Source organism: Typha latifolia, chromosome 6, assembly GCF_019914945.1.
Source record: "Typha latifolia isolate L0001 chromosome 6, TyphaL0001v2, whole genome shotgun sequence".
NCBI lineage: Eukaryota > Viridiplantae > Streptophyta > Magnoliopsida > Poales > Typhaceae > Typha > Typha latifolia.
The window spans coordinates 8,971,126-8,998,921 of NC_133091.1; the positions used below are offsets into that span (position 1 = coordinate 8,971,126).

The following is a 27,796-nucleotide window of genomic DNA, read 5'->3' on the forward strand; positions in this document are numbered from 1 at the left end:
TCACAATTTATGGAAAAATATTAGGAGTATAATTCATAGTGATCAACGTGATCAAGCGGTCATTTGCTTAGCCGGACGCGAACCGGCTGCCCGTTTCACCATTTCACAATTTGACGCCACGTCGAAAAGGGCTTTATACTATCACAGTATTTGTGTTTGTATCGGAAGCCCGGATCTAGATCTCGCATACGAGCGAACGAGAAACCCATCTCTGACCTCGGAACACTTATAAGGGTTGAGTCATTTTGCCCACCTCGAACTCTTTCCTTTCATCTCCTCTCCCACACCCCCCTCCCTCTCTTCTCGCGATCCCCTTTACATTTCCGCAATCGAGGGAAGAGTAACCGAAGCAAGTACCCTAGATCCGATCCTTTCCTCCAGATCTTGGCATCTCGATCTACCTCACATGGCGTGCATAAAGAGCGCGCAGCGATCTGCGTTGGTTGCCTTCGCCCCAGATGCTCCTTACATGGCCGCCGGCACCATGGCCGGCGCTGTCGATCTCTCCTTCAGCTCCTCCGCCAATCTCGAGATCTTTAAGCTCGACTTCCAATCCGACGCCGTGGAGCTCCCCATCGTCGCGTCGTGCCCCAGCACAGAGCGATTCAATCGCCTCTCTTGGTCGAAGCCCGGATCCGGTGCCTCGGGGGACTACACCTTGGGGTTACTCGCTGGTGGCCTTGGCGACGGCAGCATTGGTGTCTGGAATCCCTTAAAGCTGATGAGGTATAACTGAGATCTGACTGTTCTTTATAAGAATTGGATTGTCTTTTGTTGAATTCTGATGTTTTTGGTGAATTATGATGATAATTCTGCTTGCTTCCGTTACAGTTCGCAGGATCAAGAGAGTGCTTTTGTTGCGCGGCTTGAGAAGCATACAGGACCGGTAATTCTGGCGTTCCATTTTAGATGGTTTTGTTAAGTTTCTAAGATTAAATTTTCTTAATATTATATATATATATATATTTTATTTTTTTCTGATATTTCAGGTTCGAGGTTTGGAGTTTAGTGCACTTTCACCAAATCTACTAGCTTCTGGGGCTGATGAAGGAGAGCTCTGCATCTGGGATCTAGCTAATCCTCCGGAGCCAAATCTATTTCCTTCGCTCAAGGTATGTAGTGATTCTCATGATATAGTACTTGGTGCACATGGATGTCATTTTAGCAAGCATATGCGTCATGATTCTTATAAAAGAATTCAATTTAGTTACATCTGAGGTTTTAATCTCACTTCATATCAAATTATATACTGTTTTAAATTTGCTAATATTATATCTTCATTGAATAGTCAATTGGTTATTTAGATTCCAGAATTCTATTATGGTGTGAGTTGTAGTTTGTCTGCACATTGCATTATACTTCTCTTATATCCTTGTGGTAAATTATTCTGTATGAAAATCTCACCTAATCGACATACTGAAAGTCTGGAACATATGCTAGAAAGAATACGAACTGATTTTGTGGTGCTAACAAATCAATTGAACTTGGAAAAAAAAAAGAAATGCTAAAATCAGAAGTAGTTCCTAGGCTTGGTCTGCTGGTCTTATAATTGATTATTCACGTATTTAACACAAAAAATACCTTGTGAAAATTAAATAGGAATTAAAGGGTCAAATCTTAGTTGAAGAAAGAAAGGATATGTTTTCAGTGAAGTTACAACATCTATTAAGTTGCTGATTACCTAGTCATTAATAGTTTCCTCAATATGTTTTTTAGTTCCATCAAGACAGTTGTCCACAACACTTTTGTACGGATGTTTCTAAAACACAAATTAGATCTGGGTCAGATCCTGCTTTTGTCCAACCTAGATTAGTTGCAAGCTTGTTTTGGGTCATTTATCCCAAAGTAGGCAATACAAGTTTGGGCTTGATTTTAGACAGGTTTCTATTAAAACCAACAAGTTTTTGCTAAAACAGTTTGCTTTAGCAGATACTTTGGACTGTGAATAAATACATTATAATTATTCGCAGCAAACTATATTTCCACAGGGTGCATGTAAAGTCTCATAATTGGGGAGGAAGGAATCTTCCATTTGTAGTATAAATTTTAAAGTTTTGTGGTTATTTTATACAGTGATGATCGTGCCACCATCGACACGGGGCGTGCCAAATGGCACGTGTTGCGTGCTAGTGGCACGCCTTTATAATATTTTTAATAAACCTTTTAAGATATTTAGAGATATTTTTAGAATTTGGGTATGCTAGTCTTTAGTTTTTGGTTTAAATACATGTATTAAAACCTATATTATAGTGCTTTATTTTTAGATTATTTTTATAAATAACCTATTTTATTAAAGATAAAACAATAGTTAAATATAAATATTATTCAACACATAATATGATTGAAATACATTTATTAAAACTAATATTAATGATTGAACACTCCATAATATAATTAAATACTCCATAATAAAATTGAACACATAGTATTAATTGATAATAGTTTAAAAATTAAAACTAATATCTAGTTGAATGTAGAATAACGAGAAAGATCAAAGACTTTATTTGTCGGTACAAATATAACACGAGAATGTTGCATTAAATAATATTGATATTCTTTGAAGTTCATCCACATATAGTATTGCTTATTGTAACGTCTTACATAGATTTTATATAAATAGAAATTGATATTAAATATGTACGAGAACGACCATCACTGGCATAGGCACAGACACACTATAAGCATATACAGATTGGATATAGAGTATAATAAGAGTATTGTGGTTCTAGTTGGAATGATTGATATGATTGCAATAATGATGAACTCATATCATTTTGTTAGCGCACCTCTTTAATGTCCTGTTACCCACAAACTCAAGTCATTTACAAAAACAATGCCTTTCTGAAAAGATTGTGTAATAGGGATGCATGTCTCATTTTCATTATCATCGCCACCAGACTTAGTCTCGTCATTATCACCATCACCATTATCATCATCATTATTATTATCATCTCTAGTCTCATCATCATCATTATCATCATCATTATCATCTCTAGTCTCACATCATCATCAATTGATCAATTGATTTGATAATGATTGATGAAAATTAAAAAATTTAGAAAAAAAGTCCGTCACTGCTCGGCACATGGTTTGGTACACCCCATGCCATTACTGGCATAGGTTGTGCCAGTTGGCACGGGGCGTGCCAACTAGCATGGCATCCATGATTTTATGTAAGCTTCTAAATTCTGATGTAGGTTAAGTTTTCTTTGGCATCCTATTTTACTTTCTTTACGGGCAACAAGTTACTAGAGTCAATAAAGTTTAAACTCAAAACTGAGATCATCTTTTTTTAAATATCATTGTTGGATATATATTGGATATATATTGATTTATATAACTTTGTTACAAACCTCTCAAATCTAGCAAGCCTACAATTGGATGCCTTGTTGCTCTATGCGAGTCGAAACTCAAAAGTGAAACCCTCCTTTTCTTTGAGCTTTCTTAGTCATGGTTAATATGGAAGCTTTCTTAAAGTAATCTTCAAAAAACTCAGTACATTTAGGTTGAAGTCTCTGAGTTTCATTTAGGATACACATAATTTTAAAGGATAATGCATGGATCCTCAAGAATTGAATTATAGAATTGGATATGGTTGTATTTGTTCACAACAAGATGGCCCATTCATGCTATACTGGACCTAAATGTCCTTATACATGAGAATAACATTTGTGTGAATAGTGTTGCATGTCCATTTAAAGTTGTGCATTAGATTTTTGTTTGTCTATACTCCAAAGGTTAAGGGATTGTGATCAAGGGATACCAGAACAGATTGAACCTTAGAAAAATAGAATGTGTTACTTGGTGTGAGATAAGGCTTGCCTCTTGCGTCCAACAGGTTTGGGCTCATGTCATGGAAACAAAGAGTAAGGTTGTAAATGTCTTTCCTCTCAAGCCCTCGTGTACGTAGGAGCCTCGTGCATTAAGACACTTTTGTCTTTTCTCTCTTGAGAAAATTGAAGCTAGAAAAAGTAAATGTTGCTTTAGCAAATACTAAAATTTTGGTGTCTAATAGTTGCTGGTTCCTCAAAATTTAATTTGAAGCGCTGAGAAGCCAAAGAAGCCCTTTACAGGATTTGGAGAGTTGGAGCGTATAATTTTATAATACTTCCAATTTCATCCAGTATCTTGAAAACCTACTAAAGGATTTATTGTTGTTTATAAAGGATTCATTTTGGTTCAGTTGTTGATTCCAAGCATGTGTTGGGAAATTTTATGGAAAAGTAATGATTTGGAAAAACATCATCATTATGTACAAACACTTTTACTATTTGGCACAATTTGCCCAGTATTTTTAATATTCTGGGGGGGTGATGCAGCAAGTCTCGTTTCATGGTTAAGATAGTTTGCTCATTTTGTGCAAATGTCTTTATATACTTTATTTTTAAGCATTGATCCTAGCTTTTCATATTTAATAGAGTGCTGGCTCCAGCTCCCAAACTGAAGTCTCGTTTGCATCATGGAATCCAAAGTTTCAACACATATTAGCATCTACTTCCTACAATGGAATGACAGGTAATTTCTCTTCCTTTTCCTTTTCATTCTTATAATCCTTTGGCATGTTCATTCAGGTCACAGAAGCAGCTCACACATTTTTCTTCCGTCCTTTCTTTACTTTTGTAGTTGTTTGGGATTTAAGACAGCAGAAGCCTGTTACAAGGCAAGTTTTCTTCTCATTATTTGGAATTTCATTGGTTGTGTATTTCATATTCTATTTAGGTCCTAAATAGTAAGTCTAATATTGTTTTCCTTCTTTGTTTGTTTAACAGCTTTTCAGACTCAAATAGAAGGAGATGCTCTGTTTTGCAATGGAATCCTGATATTTCAACACAGTTAATTATTGCATCTGATGATGATAATTCACCTTCTCTCAGGGTAACACTTCACACTATTGTTCATACTTTGTAATTTAATTTTGTATTACCTATTGAAATGTGTTACTTCAGTTGTCTGGTGACTGGCTAATTGTAACTTTTTATCTAAAAGGTTAAGAAATTTATTGTCAAAGAGCTGGTTTTGGTATAGCAAGTCATTTAACTATATAATTTCTACTTTATCTGATCAAAACTAGTGACATGTTCTGAAAATAGTTAAACCTGAATGTTCTGGGAGTAATCCTTTTCGGCTTTAGAATTCGAAGACCTCCTTTCATACTTATTGTCCTACAATTTTAATCAATTAGTTATGTCTATCTGTTCTCACAGGTTTGGGATGTGAGGAAAACAATATCACCTTTGAGAGAGTTTGTGGGGCATACAAAAGGTTTGGTTGCTAATCTGTCACTTAGGATAGTTCAATTTCTTTACTGTGCTTTTGATGCATGTGAGTTTTGATATACCATGTAATTGTAACTAATAGTATTTTTTATGACATTTCTTTCAATCTTAAATTGTATATAGTTCGTACTGTCTAGCCTATATAATTGCTCAGAAACAAGTTCACCTTGTTTTCATTTCTACATGCTACATTAGCATTTAATTTGATCACTTAAATTTGCAAATCTGGAAAGCTTGGTTGCTCTTAACTGGCAATGCTCCATAAATAAGAGTATGTCACCAGTCTAGTTGGTTGTCTTGCCATGATTTTTGCAATGGTGATGTATGAGCTATGGTTTGCTTAGGATTTAATTGAGATTGATAACTTTAGATGATAGGAAGGATTGTGACCAGAAATAAACAATGTTATATGAGATGTTGTTAAATGAAGCTTTATAATTCAGCACAATTCTTTAATGATAATATGATATGTGGAAGTGTCAGTGGTTCCTGTAGAAATATCAATATACCACAAAAACCTCTGGTTGAGCTAAAGAATGACTAGAACTCAAGCATCAAATGATGAAATAATATAATGATGATTTTGACTACTGTAACATTGAAGGTTGATATTGAATAATTGCATCAATGCAAATCTATATGGATATAGAACTTCTGGAAAAGTTTTTCATTTTCATTGGTATAAGGCAGCTTGTGAATATGTGCCAAGGGCCGAAGGTAACTTCGAGAGTTCTCATGCTTGGCTTGGCCTAAGTGATGGCTTACATGAGCTTGTGTCAAGCTCCTTTCATGTCCTACGTCCATTATTCGGGCTTATTTCATTATGGCTTGAATGGAAAACCCCAGATTCTGTATTTATTGGCTATCTTACAAATATATATGAGGAATTGTTGGTATATTTCTAGCAGAAATGACTTAGAATGAGCTGATCCTGCAAATAATTGGCCTATTTATGGCAAAACTTTGCTTACTATGGAAAATTTCCTTTCTGTTGAGCTGTGATGTAGTCTTAGTATACCTATGTATTTTTATGTGCAAGAATGTGAAGTAAGCTTAATTATGTAGTTTGTTTATTCTTTCGAAGCTTTTACATTGAGCACTTGGAAAGGAATTTGTATCGAACTCTTAGAGTGATAAGTGTATGAGGTCGAGATAGAATTTGACACTATGTATAATCAAAGTCAATACCATAAAAATTTCATTTCTGCTAGTGCATTATGCTCTTACTTTAGGAGAAGTGATTCTACGCAAGTATGTTTGATAATTATATCCTGGCTGTTGCTGCAAACTAAGTCTTGTATCGATATAGGAACATAAAAGGTGCATTGATGAAAGGAATCAGATGACCATTGTGCAAGTTTAAGGCCACTAGCTGGTGGCTATGAACATCTGTGATGTCCTTCTAGATGCAAAGTAACTTGATATATTTCTAGTTAAAATGTCATAAGGAAAGCATGATTGATAATCACAAGAATAGACTGCCTCTTTGATTCTATAGGTGGCAAAGACTGCCTCTTTTTATGTGCAAGAGGCTTTTAATAACTTCATCCCTTCATCTAGTCGTATCATGATTAAGTGATGAGAATCAGAACCTTGAGCTGAGTTTAATCCAAAATGTTCTTTGGATTGCTAGATTTTCGGCATGGAGGAAAGTTGAAAGACCAACATATGTCCGCAATGCCTTCACTTTTTAATATGGCATGTAGAGAATATTTGGCTCTAAAGTTGCGCAACAGTTTTATCCCTTGGGTATGATGATGGGAAATCTGATTAGAGCAAACCCATGTTATAGTGACCTGAAAATGTTTTCTTAATGCTGAGAATCCTGAGATTTTTATTGGAAAGTTAGTAGGTACAGTGAACCAATTTTAGAGTGTTAGACAGGTGCATAATGGCTAAGGGAAATCTTGTGAAAAGCACCCGCAGCATGTGGTGGTCAAGCCACTGAATAATGCATATGCATTATATAAGTTATACTATGTAGTCTAGCAATAAGATATTAAAAATAACTAGATGTACAGTCTAATTATGTAGTATACTGAGTATCCTATTAGTGTCAAACTAATACATATGTAAAACACTATATAATATATATGGGGAATTATCTTTATCAAATAGTGTCTACAAACATGATCTTATGCAATATGGTTGCTGAAGTAAACTAAAAAGTAAATATTTCTAGCAATCCGGTTAGTTGAAGACCACCAACAAAATATTAATAACCAGAAAAATCTGTCTAGAAAATTTGATTACATATATAAATGTTACATATTGTAGTTATCATATACATATTTTGGCACATGAATAAGTCACAAAAAGTGGCCCATATGTGGTGGTCATATGCATATCTGGTCCACATGATGCGACTTGTACTGAGACAATCTTTAGAAAATGATGTGAATAGTTGTGTGGCTTAAAAAGAAAGGTTATTCGAGAAGGTTTGGAGCAAGTTAGAATGTTAGACACTATTAGGTTCTTAGTCTAAATTTGCAGTATGTTTTTCTGTGGAATTGTACTGTTTCAGGATCCAACTGGTAGGCCTGTGGTTTCTTTTTCTTCTTTACTTCCAATTAAATATCTATCATTCTTATATTCCTTCTGATATCTAGTACTTTTCAGTTTAACTTTCTTTCTTGTTTAAGACCCCAAATATCTATAGCCAATCTTCTAGTTTGATCAATGTGCTACATCTCTTAATGAGATAGTAAATAATTTTCTGTGTTTTCTTTAACTTTCTTTTTTCCTGTGCCAAACTAGACAATTCATACTATCTTCTCATTCATTTGGTTTTCTTAACCAGGTGTGATTGCCATGTCGTGGTGCCCTTATGACAGTTCATTTTTGCTTACTTGTGCGAAGGACAATAGAACGATTTGCTGGGATACAGTTAGTGGAGAGGTATCAAAGAAATAGTTTTTACACCTCTGCAGCTCTGCTTATATTTCTGAGTTACTGATATCAACGTTAAGTTGTCTTTTGATGGTAGATACTGTTTTGTCTTAATTCCCTTGCCTTATGCAGATAGTATGTGAACTGCCAGCAAGCACTAATTGGAATTTTGATGTTCACTGGTATCCAAAAATTCCAGGAATTATATCAGCCTCTTCTTTTGATGTTAAAGTTGGGATTTACAATATTGAGGTATGCCACCTTTTCTCCCTATTAAGTCTTTATCTATTTAAGATTGCTAATTGTGGAAGCACTAATAGCCTATGTTAATAGGAATCATTTTGGAACTTCAAGTTCTACTTCTCTTAGTGGACGCAATGGTGCAGAGTCAAAATAATATTCTGATTTAAGGCAATTGATGAAGCAATTGAATGATTTCACTCATAACAAATTTGTTATAGTATTTCTAGCCGAATTTAGAATTGGATAATTTGCAAGGTTTTGTTTGGAGCATAGCTAATATAGAGTGACATCTATGTTATAGATCTTCTCTTCCTTCTATATATTATTGTTGTTACCTTTCTTAAATTTGTTGTCAGGCACTTTAAAATTTTGTTTTCCTTAAAATTGATGTAAAACTTCTGATCCTTTCGGTGCAAGAATTTAGTCGGATTACTCTTTGGGACTGTCAATATCATTTTATTATTTTTCCTATAGCCTCATACAAAGTAATCTATGATGCTCTTATCTTTGATAATAAAGTCGACTTTATAGATAGGGTTGCTTTTCTAGATATTGAGTCTTGCTGAAACTCTCCTACTTGTTGACACACAAGTCCTTAGATCTGCCTGGGATCAGACTAGGATTCATCACCCTTCTGTTCCGTGGTTGAATTTAGGGTCCAAACTGAGATGCAGTAGCTCAAGAATTAATCTATTTAGAAGAATTCTTCTATTAATTCTCCATGTGACTGTCATTTATTTTGAATGGATGAAATAGGCACACTTGCAGTAACAATGCTACCTAGCACCATGAAGCACCTGTTCAGCTAATCAGCAGTGTCAACAAAGTCATTGCTCTAGTCATCCTAATAGAGTCTACGAGTAAAAGAGGAACCTACAATTTGGAGAAAGAATCTTTAGCTGGTCGTTTCTAATCGTGGAGTGTAAAACACATTATTAGATTCTGTGGTATCATGATCTTGGTGTCAATAAAAGTATCAATTTGTTCTTCATCAAGATACACTTGCCAACAACAATTATGCAAATTATGTTACATATAAGGCTAGCAATTAAGACCTTATCTTTTTATGCAGTGAACTTCCTTTCTGTTTCTCCTTGGCGCAATTTAACATTTTACTTTCTTTTGCAGTCTTGTAGTCGATATACAGTTGGAGATGCTGGCTTTGGTTCTCCTGGTATGTCACTTTGCTAATTATATAGGGATAATTTTACGAATGATAAGCAGTTTGCATACCTTAAGACGCCTGTTGGTTGCTCTGGGTAGATTAACATATGGACCGTACTCTATTGACTTTGTTGCTAATAAATTCTTGAACCATGTATTTCTGTCCTCTCACTATGTTGGCAAGGCATTGGAATATAGATAAAGTGTTACCCATGATACCCACATATTGATGGATACACTGGACTTTTAAGCTTAGATAGTCCTATGAGCTTAGGACTCACTTTCTAAGCTCATACACCACTCAAATCAAATGCAAGTAGAAAAGGATTGAGTTCACATAAATGGAGAAATGAATGATTTGACAAAATGACCTGTCTAAAGTTTGTGATTGAAAGGTTATTTGTAGGCTTGTCATTTTCTTTTGTTGGATATCTCTAAAGAGAAGCCATTTTTAATAACTTATCAGTGTGTATTTACAAAGATGCAGTGACGCAGTGAAACTTTTTGCCAACTTTTTGCTATTTTAAAATCAAAAGAAGGCATTAGACTTAAAAAAATTGAAGTACTGGGACTGGAGTAAAACACTTAAAAAAAATGAATGTTCCAACTTTCGTACATACATTCCTCTAAATTTTAGGTGAAACACTGGAAGTGGAGTAAAATAAATATCATCAGATTGTCTACTCAAGATTAGAAAATTTAGGATAAAAGGGAAAAATATATAAAGTTGATAACCTTAGGAGGATATATCTTGTAGATCTATATTTTAGTGGTTCAACCCATACACATTTTGTTAAATTAATTTGAGAGGCCCCACTTGCCATTTTGCTGAAAGAACCAAGGTTCCAAAGCTCGGTATCGAACGATACGTATCAGCCGTATTGGCCGTATCAGTCGTATCAGCCACCCGTATTAGATCATACTATTTTTAATTAGGTAAAATTCTAAATATTATTTAAAACGCAGAAAAATTTCTAAAAGTTTATAAAAAATAATAGAAAAATAAGAAAATAAAAATTAGTCACATATGACCCCTAAAAACTAAAGAAAAAAATTCACTCAAAATTTTAATGATTTCTACTCATATTAGACAAATTTTTATATTTATAAATTACTACTACAGAATAACATGAAGAGAGGTCGCTATAAATTGTTGTTCTATAGCAGTAAGAAAAGAGGGAAAAAATAAATGAGAGAAAAAAAGACAACATGAAGAGAGGTCTCTCTAAATTGTTGTTCTATAGCAGTAAGAAAAGAGGGAAAAAAGAAATGAGAAAAAAACTCATTCGAGTTTACCAAAGTGTGGATTAGCGAGAGGAGCTCCGGATCAGTTGTCGAATAAGCTTGGTTAGATACATTTGAATGACATCAATTACTAACACTTCCTTGGTTAGATACATTTTAGATTTGACCAGAATTTTAAAAAGAATTAATTTTAGCCGATAATGTTGTTTTCAGCTGATATGGTTGAGACGGATCGGCTGATACGGCTAAAATTGGTTGATACGGCCGATCCAAAATCGAAAGCAGTCACTAGACTAGTTTTGGGTCTGGATTGACCGATTTGACTCGGGATTGACCGATTATGCTATCTATGGAAAGAAGTATAGATATGAAAAGTACAAGAATTATATTAAAATGCATTTTTCTTCTCTTTAGTTCAATTTGTGGGATAAAGCAAGCATCAAACAACTTACCTTAGGGCATAGCTAGTTGGGGCAAGCAGTGGTAGACTAACTAATCGAGTTGTCATTGTGACAATCGATGTTCATGGTTTCTTTTGGTTCATGAATGAAATAAATGTTTTTGATATATGGTCGGCCTCGTTTTTGGTTTTGATTGTTGCAATTTTGCTCTTTCCTGTCATGTCAAGAAATTCAGAAAAATCCAATGATGGCCGTGCCGATCGGCATGGGGAGTGCCAGTTGGCACTTACTGTGCTGACGGTGTACCGGAGGTGCCGTATGGCATCTCTCCTAGTAGCTTTGCGCTCGCCACACGTCGTTGACCAGCCGACGCTGCTCCTTGCCGATCTCATCATCGCCATTTGCCGCCGTCTCGCTGTTCTTTCGTCACCCTCGAGCTCAAGCCGCCAATATCACACGATGAGATGCCCTATTAGACTGAGGAAGAAGGAGTGGCGGGTTGAGTCAGATTGGGTGACATAAAAACTTAAGTTGCGAATCCGGGCATCTTGTCACGTGTGATTGGCAGCTCGAGCTCGGGGGTGATGACGAGGTCGGCGGGGAGCGGCGACGGTTGGTCGACGGCGAGCGGTGAAGGGTGAAGGTGAGTAGTCTCCCTCATCTTTTTTTTCTCTCTCTCTTGGGGCACGGCTATCCATGGGAAAATCTGAAAAAAAGAAGAAAATATTTGCAAGGTATGTTGTTGCCCACTTGGCATGATGAGCCCATGTGGTCATAAATTGGGATTTGGGGGGGGGGGGGGTGGCGATATCTCTTAGAGCAGAAATATTTAACTTACGGATGGATTGTTACAGATTTAGTAGGCACAACATAAAATTTTTATTTGCTTTCATCCCTGTCTGGTTGTAGATCTTGTGTTGGTGAGAAGTCAGAGAAGCACTATTGGGATGGATTTAGGTTTGATCTGACCTAAGTGTGACCTAGATAGATGGAGTGCTTATTTTGATTGATTATTGTTATTTCCTCCTTAGGTTCATCGCCGGAAAGAAACTTTACTCCAATGCCTAGTTGGCCTTTCTTTTTGGGCGGGGTCGACGGGGAGTTGGGCTGTGATGGCTAGAGGACAGATTCTATATTGATGTTATGGTCCCTTTGCTCAAAAGAAGGGTTTTTGGATGTGTATGGGAAAGTTCATCTTGAATCTCACCCAATAAGGCTTGTTCTTTTTCATCTTCATTTATGTCTATTATGTATTAATTTCCTTTTGGCCTTTGTTTTGTAATCTTGCTTTCTTTTCCCCTAAAATGTTCTGCAACTGTAATGTTCTTTTCTTGGCATTTAGGTGGGCTATTCAGTTTATTCATTGTGTATTTCAATTCTTTTGCAGATATTTGCTTTTTTTTTCTGGTATGGTATTATTGTTGGTTTTAATTTTTCTCTGTTTCTTTAGCACGTCTCAGAGCTCCAAAATGGTTGAAATGCCCAACTGGTGCATCATTTGGTTTTGGAGGAAAATTTGTTTCATTTCTTCCAAACCAATCAGCAGCAAGTACTCCAAACTGTAATTCGGAGGTAGCCTAATGGCTCCATCATTTCCATATGCTACCATTATGTTGTGTTGTCTGACCTCTTATTTTTGCAGGTTTATGTGCATAATTTGGTCACTGAACATAATTTGGTAAGCCGTTCAACTGAATTCGAAGCTGCCATACATAGTGGGGAGAGAAGTTCACTTCGATCTTTGTGTGAGAAGAAGTCAGAGAACTCTGTGTATGTTATGCACTTGTCTATATAAAGAGTTCTCATGGATGGGTTATGTTTTGATTCATTCACTAGTATGCTTTTTAATGTTTCAAACAGATCTGAGGACGAAAGAGAAATGTGGGGCTTTTTGAAGGTTATGTTTGAGGAAGAGGGGACAGCAAGGACAAAGTTACTTGCACATCTTGGTTTCAGTGTACCTGTTGAAGAGACTGAGAATGTAACAGATGATCTTGGAAAAAGTTTTACAGAGGCTCTTGGTTTTAATGATGTTGGGCTCACTGAAGGTGGGGGCAATCAATTCCCTGTTGACAATGGAGAAGAGTTCTTCAACAATCCTCAGCTATCTGGTGATAGCATCTTGTTTGAAGAAAACAGTTCTAAAAATGGGAATCAAATACAGAGAGAACCTGAGGAACCTCAGCAAACTTCTGATCCTTCTATTGATGATAGTATACAACGTGCACTAGTTGTTGGAGACTATAAAGGAGCAGTTTTGCAGTGCATTTCTGCAAATCGAATGGCTGATGCTTTAGTTATTGCGAATGTAGGAGGTCCATCGTTGTGGGAAACTACTCGTGATCGGTATCTTAAGAATAGTACCTCACCCTATCTAAAGGTCTGCTCTATTTCCTGTTTTTTTTTGGATCACATATATGGTTGACCTGTTAAATATTTATTTGAAACTCTTCTTTGATTCAATTTCAAAATTTCTTTCAAAATATGAAATATTTGATTAGTTAGTCGTTATGCTGAATTTTTGTAAATTCAGGTTATTTCTGCAATGGTGAGCAATGATCTCATGACCCTTGTCGATACCAGGCCACTGAATTCATGGAAGGAAACACTTGCTCTTCTTTGCACTGTAAGATTCTCATTTTTACTTTTATAGATAGAAGTGATGTGCTGATTTTTTTTAAGTATCTTCCTTCTTGGAGTTTCAGATAGGATAAATGGTGAGTGTAGCACATGTGCATGGAGTTAATATGCATATCCAATTATTTGGTTTTCTGTCTCCTATTTACTCTGCCTTTTGAAGTGTAAATCTGTTGTTATGACTTTTTAAGATCTATATGTTGCATCCATATTATGTTTTGCTTCAAATCCATGTTGCTGAATGTTTGTAAATTTATAGAAATGATAATTATCCGTGATCCTTGTTCTGAGAATTAGTTGTTCTTAGGGTTATGAGGTGGATTGACTGTGAATTCGATGTTTTGTTTCCAAGAATGGCGTTGTTGGAATTGGAAGAATATGACCAGAGATCTTTTTTTTTTTTTTTTTTTTTTTTTTTTTTGATACATGTTGATACTTGTGACAATTATTTTGTGCAGTCATACCAGTGTTGTTCTCATGCATTGTTTTCTTTTAAAACTGCCCATAAGTTGATCACGAGTGAGTCTTGTGGCTCTTAACATAGTGTCTCATAGAGCAAGTTTTATATGATAAATTATATGGCATGTTCCAGAATGCATTGAAATTGAATAAATTTTTATGCATATAATATCTTCTGAATTTGGTATCTCTTTATGTGTTGAATTTGATAGCTTTACATATATCAGTTATTTTCTGTATCTGTAGTTTATTTTTGTACATAAGTCACTCTCACTAATTCATAATAGCTTATAGAGTAACTTGTGTTATTGCAACTATCATTGTGTCACAGTTTGCACAAAAAGAGGAATGGACTGTTCTGTGCGACACTCTTGGTTCAAAACTTATGACTGTAGGAAATACAACTGCTGCAACTCTTTGCTATATCTGCGCTGGAAATATTGATAAAACTGTGGAAATTTGGTCTCGCAACTTGAAGTCTGAATGTGGAAGAACTTATGTTGACCTTCTTCAGGTGATCTCTAATATCAAAAACTCTACTGTCATTTGTAACACTGGGATAACTGGATAAGTTAGCAATTTTTTCCACTGCAATGCAGGATTTAATGGAGAAAACAATAATCCTTGCTCTCGCAACTGGAAATAAGCAGCTTAGTACATCCTTGTCTAAACTTGTAGAGAACTACGCTGAAATGCTAGCTAGTCAAGGTCTCCTGACAACAGCAATGGAATATTTGAAGCTTTTGGGATCAGAAGAATCTGTGCATGACCTAGGAATCTTGAGAAATCGAATTGCTCTCTCAGTAGAAACTGGTAAGATCTATAGACGAAAGCAAATGAATAATGTGATTTAGCTTTCTTGGAAAAATAACTTATCGACAGATTGCTGCACTAATAGCAGAGCTCTATTCCCATGAAGTGACCCATTTGTAGGAAATAGTTATCTATACAGCAACCTTGACTGCTACTTTGTCATGATAGAATATTTGTATATGGACCTTATGACCTTCTGACTTCTTTTGCTATTATTACGATCAAGGATTTACGTGCCATTAGCATAGGCACTGGGGAGTTCTGGTTAGCAGTTGGCATGGCGTGTGCCTTGTGGACACACCATGCCAACATTAAGGAAGAAGTTAGAATAGGGCAGTGAGAAATACAGGGAGAGAGAGAGAGAGGGAGGGAGGGAGGAGGACAGAGATGACCTACCACCATTTGATTATCGTCAGCCCTAGCCACTCTCCCGCTGAGCACACGAGTCCTTCCGTGCGCTAGCTGATCTGTGAAAGGTTAAACCCTCGTTCACTTTAGGAATAACTTTTTTCTTATTTTGGAATACAACTTCTTATTTCAGAATAATAGTTAAATATCATAATAACTCCATTCTAGAATATAAATACTATTCGTTAAATTACATCTTATACTACACACTAATTCAATTACTAATTTACCCTCGATATATATCCTATTAACGTACTTTATATCAAATTAAAGGGTATTCATGATAATTTCATAAAAAATAAAATAACTTTTTCTTATCTTTTTCTTCACTATAATTATATTAAAGGTAATTATTATACTCTTATTCTAGAATACAAGTGAATATAAGGATAACTATTCCTAGGATAAAGACATCATTTTAGAAATAATAAAAAGGAATATCTATTCTAGAATTGAGTTTATCCTTAAAGTAAACATGGCCTAAAGATTTGCTTAATGAATCTAACTTAAACTAAACAAATATCCACTTACTTTAAGTTAGATCCATTAAGCGGGAAATTAAAGAGACAATCCGCTTGTCTTCCTCACACAATCCTATCGGCTTCTTTATACCTCCCGCCCTTTTCTGTTGCCACGATTTTCCCCAACCCTCCTCTGCCCTCTGGCCTATATGACCATAAATTACCGGCATCCTCTTTCATTCCTCTACTAGAAATTACTGCTAGCAATTGCTTTTCTTTTTGACTGATTTTGTTGTAAAATGTTGGTGAAGATATACATATTATATATCAGCATGATTCACAAGTGATACATTTGTTTAATTGATCCAGATTTTAAAATGGAAAGTCATTGTTAGCTTCAGATTTTGGGCCTTGTATTGTCCTATATTGGAACAAAATACTTAATTACCTTTGTCCTCTTCATGCTATTGTCCCTTATATGATATTTCCCCAATATGTTGTATACGTTTTGACATGGATTGTCATGCTAGACAACACTTATTGTGTTGATGTGAAGTCATCACATGGCACAGGGGGGTTGTCGTAGAAGACAATTTGCTCAAAGCAGATCATCATATAATACGATCTGCTTGAAGTAGTTCAAGAAGGATGCATGTTTAGGTAAAAGTTCATCTTGCTTGGGTGGCTTCTAAGAGAGTCCAATCAAGGATGGTTGTGCCACAGCCATGGCCCATGCCGACCACCGATTGACACGGCACGACACGTGCCATGATACTTGCGGCTATATAACAAGGAGAGAAAAAGAGGAGGGAGACTACTAACCTTCACTCTTCGACCTCGTCGTCGCCGCTCACTGTCAACCTTGTTGATGTCGTCGCTCGTCATTCGCATGCCGGAGCTCGTCGATGAAGATGTTGCTCGCATTCGACGTGGATGCCCTAACTTGAGGAGGAAGAAGACCTCAAGCGGGTCAGGACGGGTGAATAAAAATTTAAGTTGCGGATCACGCGAACGACAAGGTCGGTGGCTACGAAAAGCTCGATGGCGAGCGGATCGCTACTAGGAAGGGTGCCGTGCAATCGCTTATGCCACGTGCCAGTATGCCGTTGGCACGCCTCCTGCCAGTTGGCACAGTCATTGTTGGGTCCAATCTTTGCTCCCTGATCATTTGGAATAGCTGACTACCACCATATGACAATGATATTATTTTTGGGAGGACAATAGTGTTTGGTTTATTCATCTTCAATGTAGTTTCGAAAATCATGGCTTCTGTCCTTCCCTATTGGTTCGTATGTCCAACATAAGACATGATATCTAGCTGTAAGGTGGACATAAATGTGCCTCTTGTATTGTCATCTGACTCTTTATGCCATTTTAAAAGATCCACCGTGAAGTGTGAGGAGAAATAGTCCTTTACATAATGCTTGGTGTTAACTGTGAGTGCAATTACTTGACTCGCATAATATTTGTAAGTTTACTAATTTCTACCATTTTGAACATGTTCATGCAGAGAGAGATGCTGCTACAAGTTTGCCTTATGAAAGCAGTGCAACGCAAGTTGGATCTCTTTATGGTGCAGATCCATCCACCACTGGTGTAGTTGACCATTCTCAGCAATATTATCAGGTTTTGCTTATAAAGATCCTTTAATAGTTTAAATTTTTTATTATATCAAGTTATTAATTATGCCCTAAAATCATGCAATTATCCAACCTTCCTGCTGTGTTTCCTTTTGTTCTGTTTTTTCTCTCTCTAATAAAATAAGCCACATGCTCAACCACAGCAGAATGTTCCTGGTAATCAGTATAGTGAAGGCTACCAACAGTCCTATGGAGGATATCAACCTATGCAGCAGAAACAACAGTTGCAGGAGTATAACAATCCTGTGGCATTTCAACCCTCACAGGCAACCCAGATGTTTCTCCCTTCGCAGTCACAACAGGCCCCTCAGGTATTTCTATTCTTAATCTGTCCAATTACAATTAATTTCTTTTACTTTACTGTACTGTTTTACTGAATAGGTTTGTACATTGGAATTAGTTTTTTTGAACCAGGTCCCTGCAGCAGACTTTAGTTGATGTAAAGTGACAAGTAAATTTTTTAATGGAAACTGCCAAAACCCTAAACAGTTATATTAGTTTTTATCAAATTATTATTGATCGAAAGTGGTCCATTCAGACTTCTGCTACATTGTTTATCTTGAATATTTTTTCAATATATAAGATCTGCAAAAATATCCTACTTCCAGTCAATTATTTAGATATTCTGTATTTATTCTTTTCTTTTGTTTATGGTGCAATTTATGGTTTACTTACATGTGCTGTGTATATAATTCTCCTTTCCCTCTTCTGGAGCATAATATCTTTATTTGACAACTTCAACAGCCAAATTTTGTTCCATCTTCTGTGTCACAACCTTCTACGAAGACCTTTATTCCTTCAAGTTTACCTGGTCTGAAAAATGCAGAACAATATCAGCAACCCAGCCTGGGTTCTCAGCTTTATCCGGTCTGTATATTTTTGGATATCCTTTGGAAACTGTTGAATTTTATGACTAAATGATATCCTTATATGTTATAGGGGGTCGTGAATCCTACGTACTCTCCTCCTCAGGGTGTTGGTGCATCTTTAACAGGAAATGCTCCTAGCCACAAGTTTCCACAAGCTGTTCCAACTAATCAAGCATCTAGATTTATGCCAGTAACCAATCAAGGTCTTAGTCAAAGGCCTGGGTTGAATCCTGCACAGCCTTCAAGTCCAACTCAACCGTCACTGACACAACCTACTTTTGCCCCTCCTTGTCCTCCTCCTACAGTGCAAACAGTAGATACTTCAAATGTTTCTGGTAAGTTACCAGATCAGTGAACAAGATTCATATTTCATTCTTGCTCAGCTAAGTACAGCTCTATAGCTGACTTGTAACGTATTTTATGTGTTGATGTTACTGACCTTAAACTAACTGATATAATTTTCTGTCTTCTAATTGACTTTTGGACTGAACTTATGAAGGTACTACTAGATAGGAGAATATTGGGTTTCAATGCTTGTTTGTCTTCTGTCAATTTGTTTCTGTTGAAGGCTTGAAGCACCCAATATTGGTCAAATTGGTTGAAAGTTAGATTTCAACTGGTTAAATTTTGCATATTATCCAGTGGTCAAAGAAACAGTTGTATAATTTAAATTCACGACATGGTAGTAGGTTATATATCATGTTTGCATGGCTCGATGCACCTTGATACAACATATTTTCACTCCTAAATCATCTAAGGTTCTTAAAGCTACAAATTTGCTTACATTTCCATTTGTTAAATAACATAGTGAAATGGCAACTATCGAGCTGTATATTGACTTTAGAATAGGTTATTTCATTGCAAGCATTATAAGAGAAGTATTCACTTAAGAGTTAAGATATGTTATACATGCATAAAATATAGGAACTTTGAAATCCCTTGCCGCATGGCCCTCATCCAATGCATTCCTCTTATCTCTCCATCTAGGGAATATTTGTTTTTTTTTTGTGTGTGATCCATAATATCAAGTTGATTTTAGGATAATATTTGTCATCCAATTTATGTGATATTGATAAATGGAAGAATATAGGCTGTGTTATAACTCAAAATGAAGAGGAAAAATGTGCTAATTGTTATCTAATTGATTTCAGATTTTTTGTCCATAAGATGACCTAATTATTACTTTATTAGAGCTAGAATGAAGGAGACTGGTATATTAAACTCCTGCAGTTTTTTCATGCCTATAAGAATACCCCTAGACCAACTATGTGCGGATGAGATGCTGAAATATTATATTTTTTTATCTTTGTTCTTTAAGGTAGCTTTTTCATGTTCTTTAAGGTAGCTTGTTATTGTTAGTGATAGAGTTTGTGAAGATAAATGTTACAATTTCTCTATTGTATAAAGGCACGTTATTTTGAGAGATTAACCTTTTACTCATTCTTTTGTCTGTTTGAATACGGATGCCTTTGTAATAGAAGAAACATATGCTTGCCAACAATAAAAAGTCATATAGATCTAGAGGTGAGTGGAATCAGAGAATTTGAATTTACTGGAGTCATTGTATTTGTTTGTTATTCAGATATATATGTACATATGAAACATATCTTGGAAAATTACTTAAGGAAACTACTCGAGAGGATTACGGCTTGAATGGTGAAAGAATTAGTTTCTTTTGTGAAACTATATTGGTAAGAGAAAACCAGACCCACTAGCCCAACAGGACCAGCTACCAGTCCGCTATGGCGATTGGATCGCCAAGAGGGGGCTGCATACTTTTTGTGGGGTGACCGTCTAGGTGGCTTCATAATCTGCTTTTCAATACACTGAATTTCTTTTAAAAATTTAGTTCTCTCTCTCTCTCTATATATAGTTATTTATTTAGTTTGTTGGGGTTTTATTTCTACATATCTTGGGTCATTTTCTTGATTGAAATGTGTGGATGTATTTGTTAAGCCCTCATCTTCGTAGTGATGATCAATTACTGATTGTATGAGCCGTGTGGTAGATTGTTTTTCCAAAGTGCTTCTATAGTGTATTCTGGAAAGTACTGAGATGTGGTTGGTTTTGTGCTTACAGCTGAGCTTAGACCTGCGATCACTACACTGACAAAACTCTACAATGAGACCTCAAAAGCTCTTGGAGGACCGCAGGGATCTAAAAAGCGTGAAATTGAGGACAATTCAAAGAAAATCGGCTCCTTGTTTGCAAAACTCAATGGTGGAGATATATCTCGAAATGCTGCATCAAAGCTCATTCAGCTATGCAGTGCACTGGACAATGGGGATTTTCCTGCTGCAATGCATCTCCAGGTAGTTGAGTATGTTTGGGAATGTTTGTTGAAGTTGATTTCTCCTCCAGTATTGACAAAGGTTTTAATGTGCCACATATTTACACCATGCTGCTATATAGATCATTGGCCCAAATGATATCCTGTGCAAGTATACTGCAAAGTGGAATTCCATTGGCACTAGTGTCATTATTTGTGCCATTTTTCCATTACATTTGAGGGTTTCTATAAATAAAATATTTTTATGCCAATATCTACTAGTAACTGCTTCAACCAAGGTTCCCAGTATCGGGATCGGGATCGGGATCGGTATCGGCCGTCCAGAAAAACGATACGTATCGGTCGTTCGTATCGGATCGGACTATTTTTTAATTATATAAAATTCTAAATATTATTTAAAAATGCAGAAAAATTTAGAAAAAATGACAAAAAATAAGAAAACAAAAATTACTCACATATGAAGTCTAAAAACTTAAAAAAATGTATTAACTTACTCAAAATTTAAAACTTTGTTGAATACCGAAATTGGTTCTCGTAAATTTCTATAGTCTTCATCATCATAATCACCATAAGTTTGTAAATATTGATGTCTAGGACCTGATGCTCCAAAAAGTGATTCCATCATACTAGTCATATTGTATGGATTTTGTTGTGTGACTTGCGTTTGAGGAGGATAATAACCAACATTTGGATCTTGTGCCTGAGAATACTGAGGATAATAACTAGCATATGGATCTTGTGATGGCTCCAAACAATAAATACTCGATGTACCATAATCATAGGAACCAAAATGCATCTCATGACGACGTCACTGATATGTATATATATCCTCAGTTTCTCTGTCTTCACTCCTTATGCCTCCTTGACTTTCCTCAACAAATGTAGATGGAACGATCTCACTACCATATGTATTATCAGGACTATGACTAGTACTAGTAGGTATACTATCTCTTGCTGCTGAATGACTCGTACCAGCCTCTACCCTCGTCGTGGTCTCTCCCAATATTTCATCTAACCATGGGTTATCTCTGTCATCTAATAACCTGTCCTCTATTTCTCTGATCCATGGAGTCAAGGGGTCTTCTTTATCAAAAACATGATTTAAATCAATCAGTTGTTCATTTTCTGTCTTTCTTCTTAAATTTCTCTCCCTCAATCTCATATTATAATGACAAAAAATTAACTTCTCCAATCTTTCCATTGTCAATCGGTTGCGTGTTTTTGTGTGGATTAAGGAAAAAGTAGTCCAATTTCTTTCACACTGTGATGAAGATACAATTTAACTTAAAATCTTCTTTGCTATTGGCGTCAAATTTGATGCCTCCTATCCATAAATAGACCACCATTTAGCTAGAGTGTTATGAGATATAGCTGCAGTAACTTTAGCAGTACTGAATTGCCCAGCTCTCAATCTATATCTCTCCATCTGAAATTAGAAATATATTATTAGCTTATTGATTATATTGAAAGTTAAAACTTGAAACAAATAATAATAAAATTATTTAATTGAATCATAACTCACTTCTTTATCGCACAGGATTTGTTTATGAATATCGGGCTCAAGCTTGCTAATTATCTTTCTAACCCCCAACAAGACTTCACTATCATTATTGATATTTTTAGAGAATTGAAATCTTGGATTAAGAAAATACCCTGTAGAAATTTAAAATTTGTAAACATTCAAATTTTTAAATATTCATAAATAAAAGTAAATTAAAACTTAAAACTTAAAAGCATGCTTATCAGCAGCGTGTATATCTCTATGTAGTTGTTTGTTCCATCTAGAATCAATGATCTTCCACCACTTCCTATAACTTTGGCCCACATTTTTTTTTATTGATTCTTTAGCTTTGTCCATTGCCTCATATAAGAAACCCATCTCAGACTTGTCATCACTGTCTATAAGTCTTAATACTTTGACAAGAGGCTCAAATACTGCGGTGGCAATTGTAATATTATCCCAAAATGTATTTCCAAGAGCCATATTTTTCAAAGTTTCACCTAAAGATTTATCTTTAGGTTTCATATTCTTAGTTTTCATAGACCACTCCTGTGATGTAAACATCCGCATAGTATCATCCTTGTAGCGCATGATGCTCTCAAAGGCTAAAAAGTGAGTGGCAAATCTAGTGACGCCGGGTCTGATGATCTCCCTACCACCAGTCATCTGCTTGAGTAAATTAAGAACCCAACCATAGTTATATATAAAATTTGTTAAACCTCTGACATTCACATATGACCATGTCAATTTCAGGCTCTTTTGCAATATCCTCTAACATCAGATCAATACAATATGCAGCACATGGCGTCCAATATAAATGAGGTCTTTTAATCATTAGTAAATTTTCAGCAGCTTTATAATTTGCCCCATTATCAGTAACCACTTGGACTACTCTTTTTTCATCGATTTCTTGTACCACCTCATCCATCAACTGACAAATATAATCTGCATTTTTAAAATGAGCATTAGCATCCACAGACTTCAAAAATATTGTCCCTATGCCAGAGTACACTAAGAAATTAATTATATTTCTTCTGTTTTGTGTACTCCACCCATCACACATCACTGTACAACCAAATTCATCCCAATACCGTTTAAATGTCTCAATATAAGTATGAAGTTCATCTACCTCTAAGTCAAGATATTTAGTACCAATATTATTTGAACTAGTAGGGGGAACACTAGGCCCTACTGATTGTATAGCATCCACCATAGTGTGATAGTAAGGGCTATCAGCTACATTGAAAAAAATATGGTTGTAGAAGAAAAATTTAGAGATAGCTTTACCAATGTGTTTCTTTGCATTTTTAATTCCTTTGAGAGCTGTCTTGATTGAAGTCTGTGTACGACCCCTTTTTTTTGAAGATATGTATCCATTGGTCCAATATTTTCAGACTCTGCTGTAACACCAGGAGTCCTATGGGTAGAACTGCTGCCCCCATATTCTCTCTCTCGTATATTAACTGATCTAGATCTCTGAAAGTTACCACCAGTGCTTCTTCTCATCTCTTCCTTTTCTCTATGCATATTTCTGCTCTCTTTCATTGCCCTCCTCATCTGTCTGTCCTCCTCATCCTCCTCACTTTGCTCACTGCTATCATCATCAATGTGTACAGGATTATGCATCAATTCTTTACGAATCATTGATTCTCTTTGTTGTGCAGATTGTTTATCCTTCTTTTTGCCAATTAAATGAGCCAACATCTGCTTTCTAACTTCCAAAGACACTTGAGTGCAAGCTGCTACATTTCCTTGTCTTCCAGCTAAATGTTCTTTCAAATGGCTGACACCACCACTCATTTCCTTTCCACACCAGTTGCATTGAACGCGCCTTTTATCTTGCCCAATAGTGCTGCAATGTTGCCACCCAATGTCGGTATCATATGACTTCTCTTTTAGAGCCATTGATATTTTAGCTCTGCAATTAAAAAACATAAATAAAAATTAAAATATAATATAATCTCTGCTGCAGCAGCAGCAGAGAAGTCTCTGCTGCAGCTCACAGCAAGCAGCATGCTTGCTGCAGGTGCAGCAGCACCTGCTGCAGGTGCAGCTGCTGCACAATGGAAAAAAAAAATTGAAAAAAAACTTACCGAAGGTCGCCGAAGATCGAGGTCGTCGGAGAATGTCGCCGGAGATCGAGATCACCGGAGAGATGGAGATCTACTCACTATTCAGTCACCGGCGAGAGAGTAAGAGATCCGTGAGAAAGAGAGAAAGAAAGAAAAGAGAGAAAGAAAGGAAAGAGAGAGAGAGAGAGATAAGGGAGAGAGGCAGGTGGGGGGTGGGGACATCAATTATTGATGTCCCTCGGGTCGGATTCGACCCGTTCCCACCCGTTTCGGTCGGGATCGGCCGAGACGGAGTGGGTTTCGAAACCGCAGCCGAAACCAGTCTCGGCTGGGATCGGGGCCGATCCCGATCCGTTTCGGCCGATCCCACTCGGGATCGGCCGAAACTGGGAACCTTGGCTTCAACGCAATCAATTTATTCTAGTCAGGTATAAGTCATGTGTAGTGGAGTTGCATCACATAGAAGATAATGTGCAATATGAGCATGTGACATACATGTAGGTAGATATGCTATATATTACATATAAGTGCGTGTATTAGTATACACCTTTGCATTATGCATTTATTCTATTGGCATGCATGATTCATGATAGAGCTAAAGGAAAAGAAATTTGGGAGGGCCCTGTTGTTTGTGGTGTGAATGATACTCTGTTGCCCATGTCCTGTGGACTTGCACTCACATTCTAGTAAGTGAATCCTGTGTCATGTTTTGTCGCTCGCTTTCATGATGTGATCTCATAACCTTCTCCTTGAAATGTCTCGCCTGTTAGCAAGATAGGCATGGATCCCCCAATGATGGTCGTGCCATAGGCACGGATCGTGCCGGCCGGCGGAAAAAAAAGCGAGATACTCACTTTTGTCGTTGCCGACGGCCGTTGCCGCTCACCTGCCGCCGCCGCTTGTCGTCGCCGTCGCCCGAGCGTGTCAGGTGCCCTAACCCGAGAGAGAAGATGAGATCGAGAGCTCTCTCTCTCTCTCTCGATCTCATCTTCTCCCTTGGGCTAGGGCACCCGACGTGCTCGGGCGACTACGACGGTGATCGGCAATGGGTAGCTCGACGGCGAGCGGCGGAACTATTAGGAGGGGGCACCCCTCGTGCCATGTGCTGGTACGTCGCCGGCACGGCAAGTGCCGACCGACACGCCCCGTGCCGGTCGGTACGGCCATCCTTGGGATCCCCATTGAAGACACTTGTGGGGATTCATCCTTCATTTAGAACTTACATATTTGGTTAAGTGTAAACTCTGGTTTCTGCGTATTTTAGAGATGCCCTACTTGAGAATCAAGTGTGCACAAAATGGTTTGTACTCATTTGGACATGATCAATGTCGATTTGCAGCTTGCCAAGAAGCTCATTTTTTAAAATTTTTTTTGGTTGCATGCCAGTACTCCTTTCATCACAGTGCCTTATGTGTACTACATGCACTGGTTTGATCTAGTTAATCTTCTAGATCCCTTTGTTTAATGAGATTCAAATTTCACTACATTCAAAGATAAAATTAGACCTCAGCATGTTCATATTTTTAGGGTTGCTAAAAGAGCCATTTATTTACGTGGAGTTAGCCACTCTCTTAGTTATGTGCATCCTTAGGAAAGCAATTCTATATAGACATTCAAAGCTCACTCAGGCACTTCTTGGGTTTTAGCATTATTTGTTAAGATTAAAGTATATTATTGTATGTACATGTGAATTATATGCATTAGCAGTTGTCTAGCTTGTACCATGTTCATCAGTTTATTATTTATCTAGATACAAGAAATTATGTAATACACTAATTTTCTACATATATATGGATCAACATGTCCTCATATAGTCATATAGTCATATGATGAAATTAGGCTGACTGTCATCTCAGTGAATAGAAGCTGTGTCAAATCCATTTTGGTGGACACAAGTCATGCTTAGTATTCAGGCACTTCATAACCATCATCACTCGAATCAAGGCTGATATAGATATGCGGTGCTGTGAACCTCTCCATTTTGTAGAGCTTGTAACTTGTGAGCTCCAAGAAGAGTCCACCTCATAATCCATGTATTAAGCTATCTCATGCAAATTGTATATTAGATGGTTGTTGAGGATGCTGCAGATGTACAGGACATTACTTTGCAGTTTATCTTCTTCAATTTTGACGGTCAAGCATCTGATTAATTATATCTAGAACTTCTCCATAGACCATGATAAGTTGAACTATAGAATGTCTTAAATTCCAGTATCAATTGGACAAGCACATTTGTGCAACCTCTGCTGCCTGGATTCTTGTAGTCAGCAGATTGGTGCAAATATGCTATTTCCAGCTAACTCCATTACATATAAACAAGGCAACGGATTGTTGCTTTCATCCTTTCTGTGTGAGATTTTCTTCACCTATTTTAGTTTTCTATTATTATTTCTTTATTCATCTTGAAATTTTTTCATTTGCTTTTGTATATCCATATTATTCTGAAATGTATATGCACCAGGAAATGCGGCCGTAAGTGCTTGTAGTATGGCAATGCAAAAAGCCTATATGGATCCAACAGATTATAGAAGTTCAGTGATATGATTTTCCAACTAAATTTTTATAGTACTTACGTGATAGGTCCAGCTATGGGAAAAATAGTGGTCTAGTGCATTTCTTATAGTAATTTTATTCTTCTTACTTTTGATGGTTCAATAAATTTATTTACTTTAAGAATGTAGTAATGTTTGTCTGCTTCTGCAATGCTATGCAGCCCCTCGACAGCCTGCACAATTTCAAAATTAGCTGGCCTTTAGGACATTACTTCCATCTCATACTAACATGGATGCCTTTCTGAACTGATCTGATTTTCTTGCCCCTCGATGGCCTGTTCTGTGTGAGGGAACTGATCTGATTTTCTTGCCTTTCTGAACTTCATTATTTAACATTTGGCAGGTGCTCTTAACAACGAGCGACTGGGATGAGTGCAACTTCTGGCTTCCAGTATTGAAGCGCATGATCAAGACGAGGCAGACCATAAGATGATGATTAACCTGGTGGTTCCTCAAGCCTCTATTGTCTGTATACATTATCTTCGTCATGAAATTTGTTCCTCCTAGGGTCGTCAGAAGATCTCCATTAATCTATTTACAGTATGCTAGTTCACTGGGCTGCTGAAGGCCCCTTTCCATAGAAGACTAGCTACATTGAGTGCATCAAGTTCTTTTGTTGCTGATCTTTTTTGTAGCTTTGTTGTAACTGACAATATGGTCTCCATTTCACACCTTTTCTGCCCCTTTTACCTCTTATTAGTTTGCTAATTTTGCGAGTGAGTTGTTGGATTCAAAAGTCATTTTGAAGAGATTGGCCTATTTGTTCCTAATCTTCCCTGTTAAATGGTCTTTGATGATTCAGGTATGTATTGGGAAGGTTTATTTTTTTAAAGAGGTATTATTTATTCCATCATCTTTATAATAATTTGTTCTGAA

At 36.7% G+C, this 27,796-nt stretch overlaps 1 protein-coding gene across 3 annotated transcripts; it reads left to right on the forward strand.

The window, feature by feature from the left end:
• The first annotated feature begins 243 nt into the window (after positions 1-243).
• Positions 244-27,796, forward strand: LOC140790650 (protein transport protein SEC31 homolog B-like). 3 transcript variants are annotated; one of them, XM_073140815.1, is made up of 22 exons: positions 244-726; positions 832-886; positions 990-1,112; positions 4,419-4,515; positions 4,624-4,660; positions 4,770-4,875; positions 5,205-5,262; positions 8,077-8,174; positions 8,298-8,417; positions 9,537-9,582; positions 12,669-12,790; positions 12,861-12,988; positions 13,079-13,598; positions 13,752-13,844; positions 14,646-14,828; positions 14,914-15,127; positions 17,507-17,622; positions 17,780-17,947; positions 18,381-18,503; positions 18,576-18,840; positions 20,585-20,817; positions 27,264-27,796. In XM_073140815.1, the coding sequence occupies exons 1-22, from the start codon at positions 407-409 to the stop codon at positions 27,351-27,353; spliced, it is 3,315 nt and encodes a 1,104-aa protein (XP_072996916.1). In that variant the 5' UTR covers positions 244-406; the 3' UTR covers positions 27,354-27,796. The 3 variants fall into 3 exon arrangements, with proteins under 3 accessions (XP_072996916.1, XP_072996917.1, XP_072996918.1); XM_073140816.1 differs by having other exon boundaries at positions 17,783-17,947; XM_073140817.1 differs by lacking the exon at positions 18,381-18,503.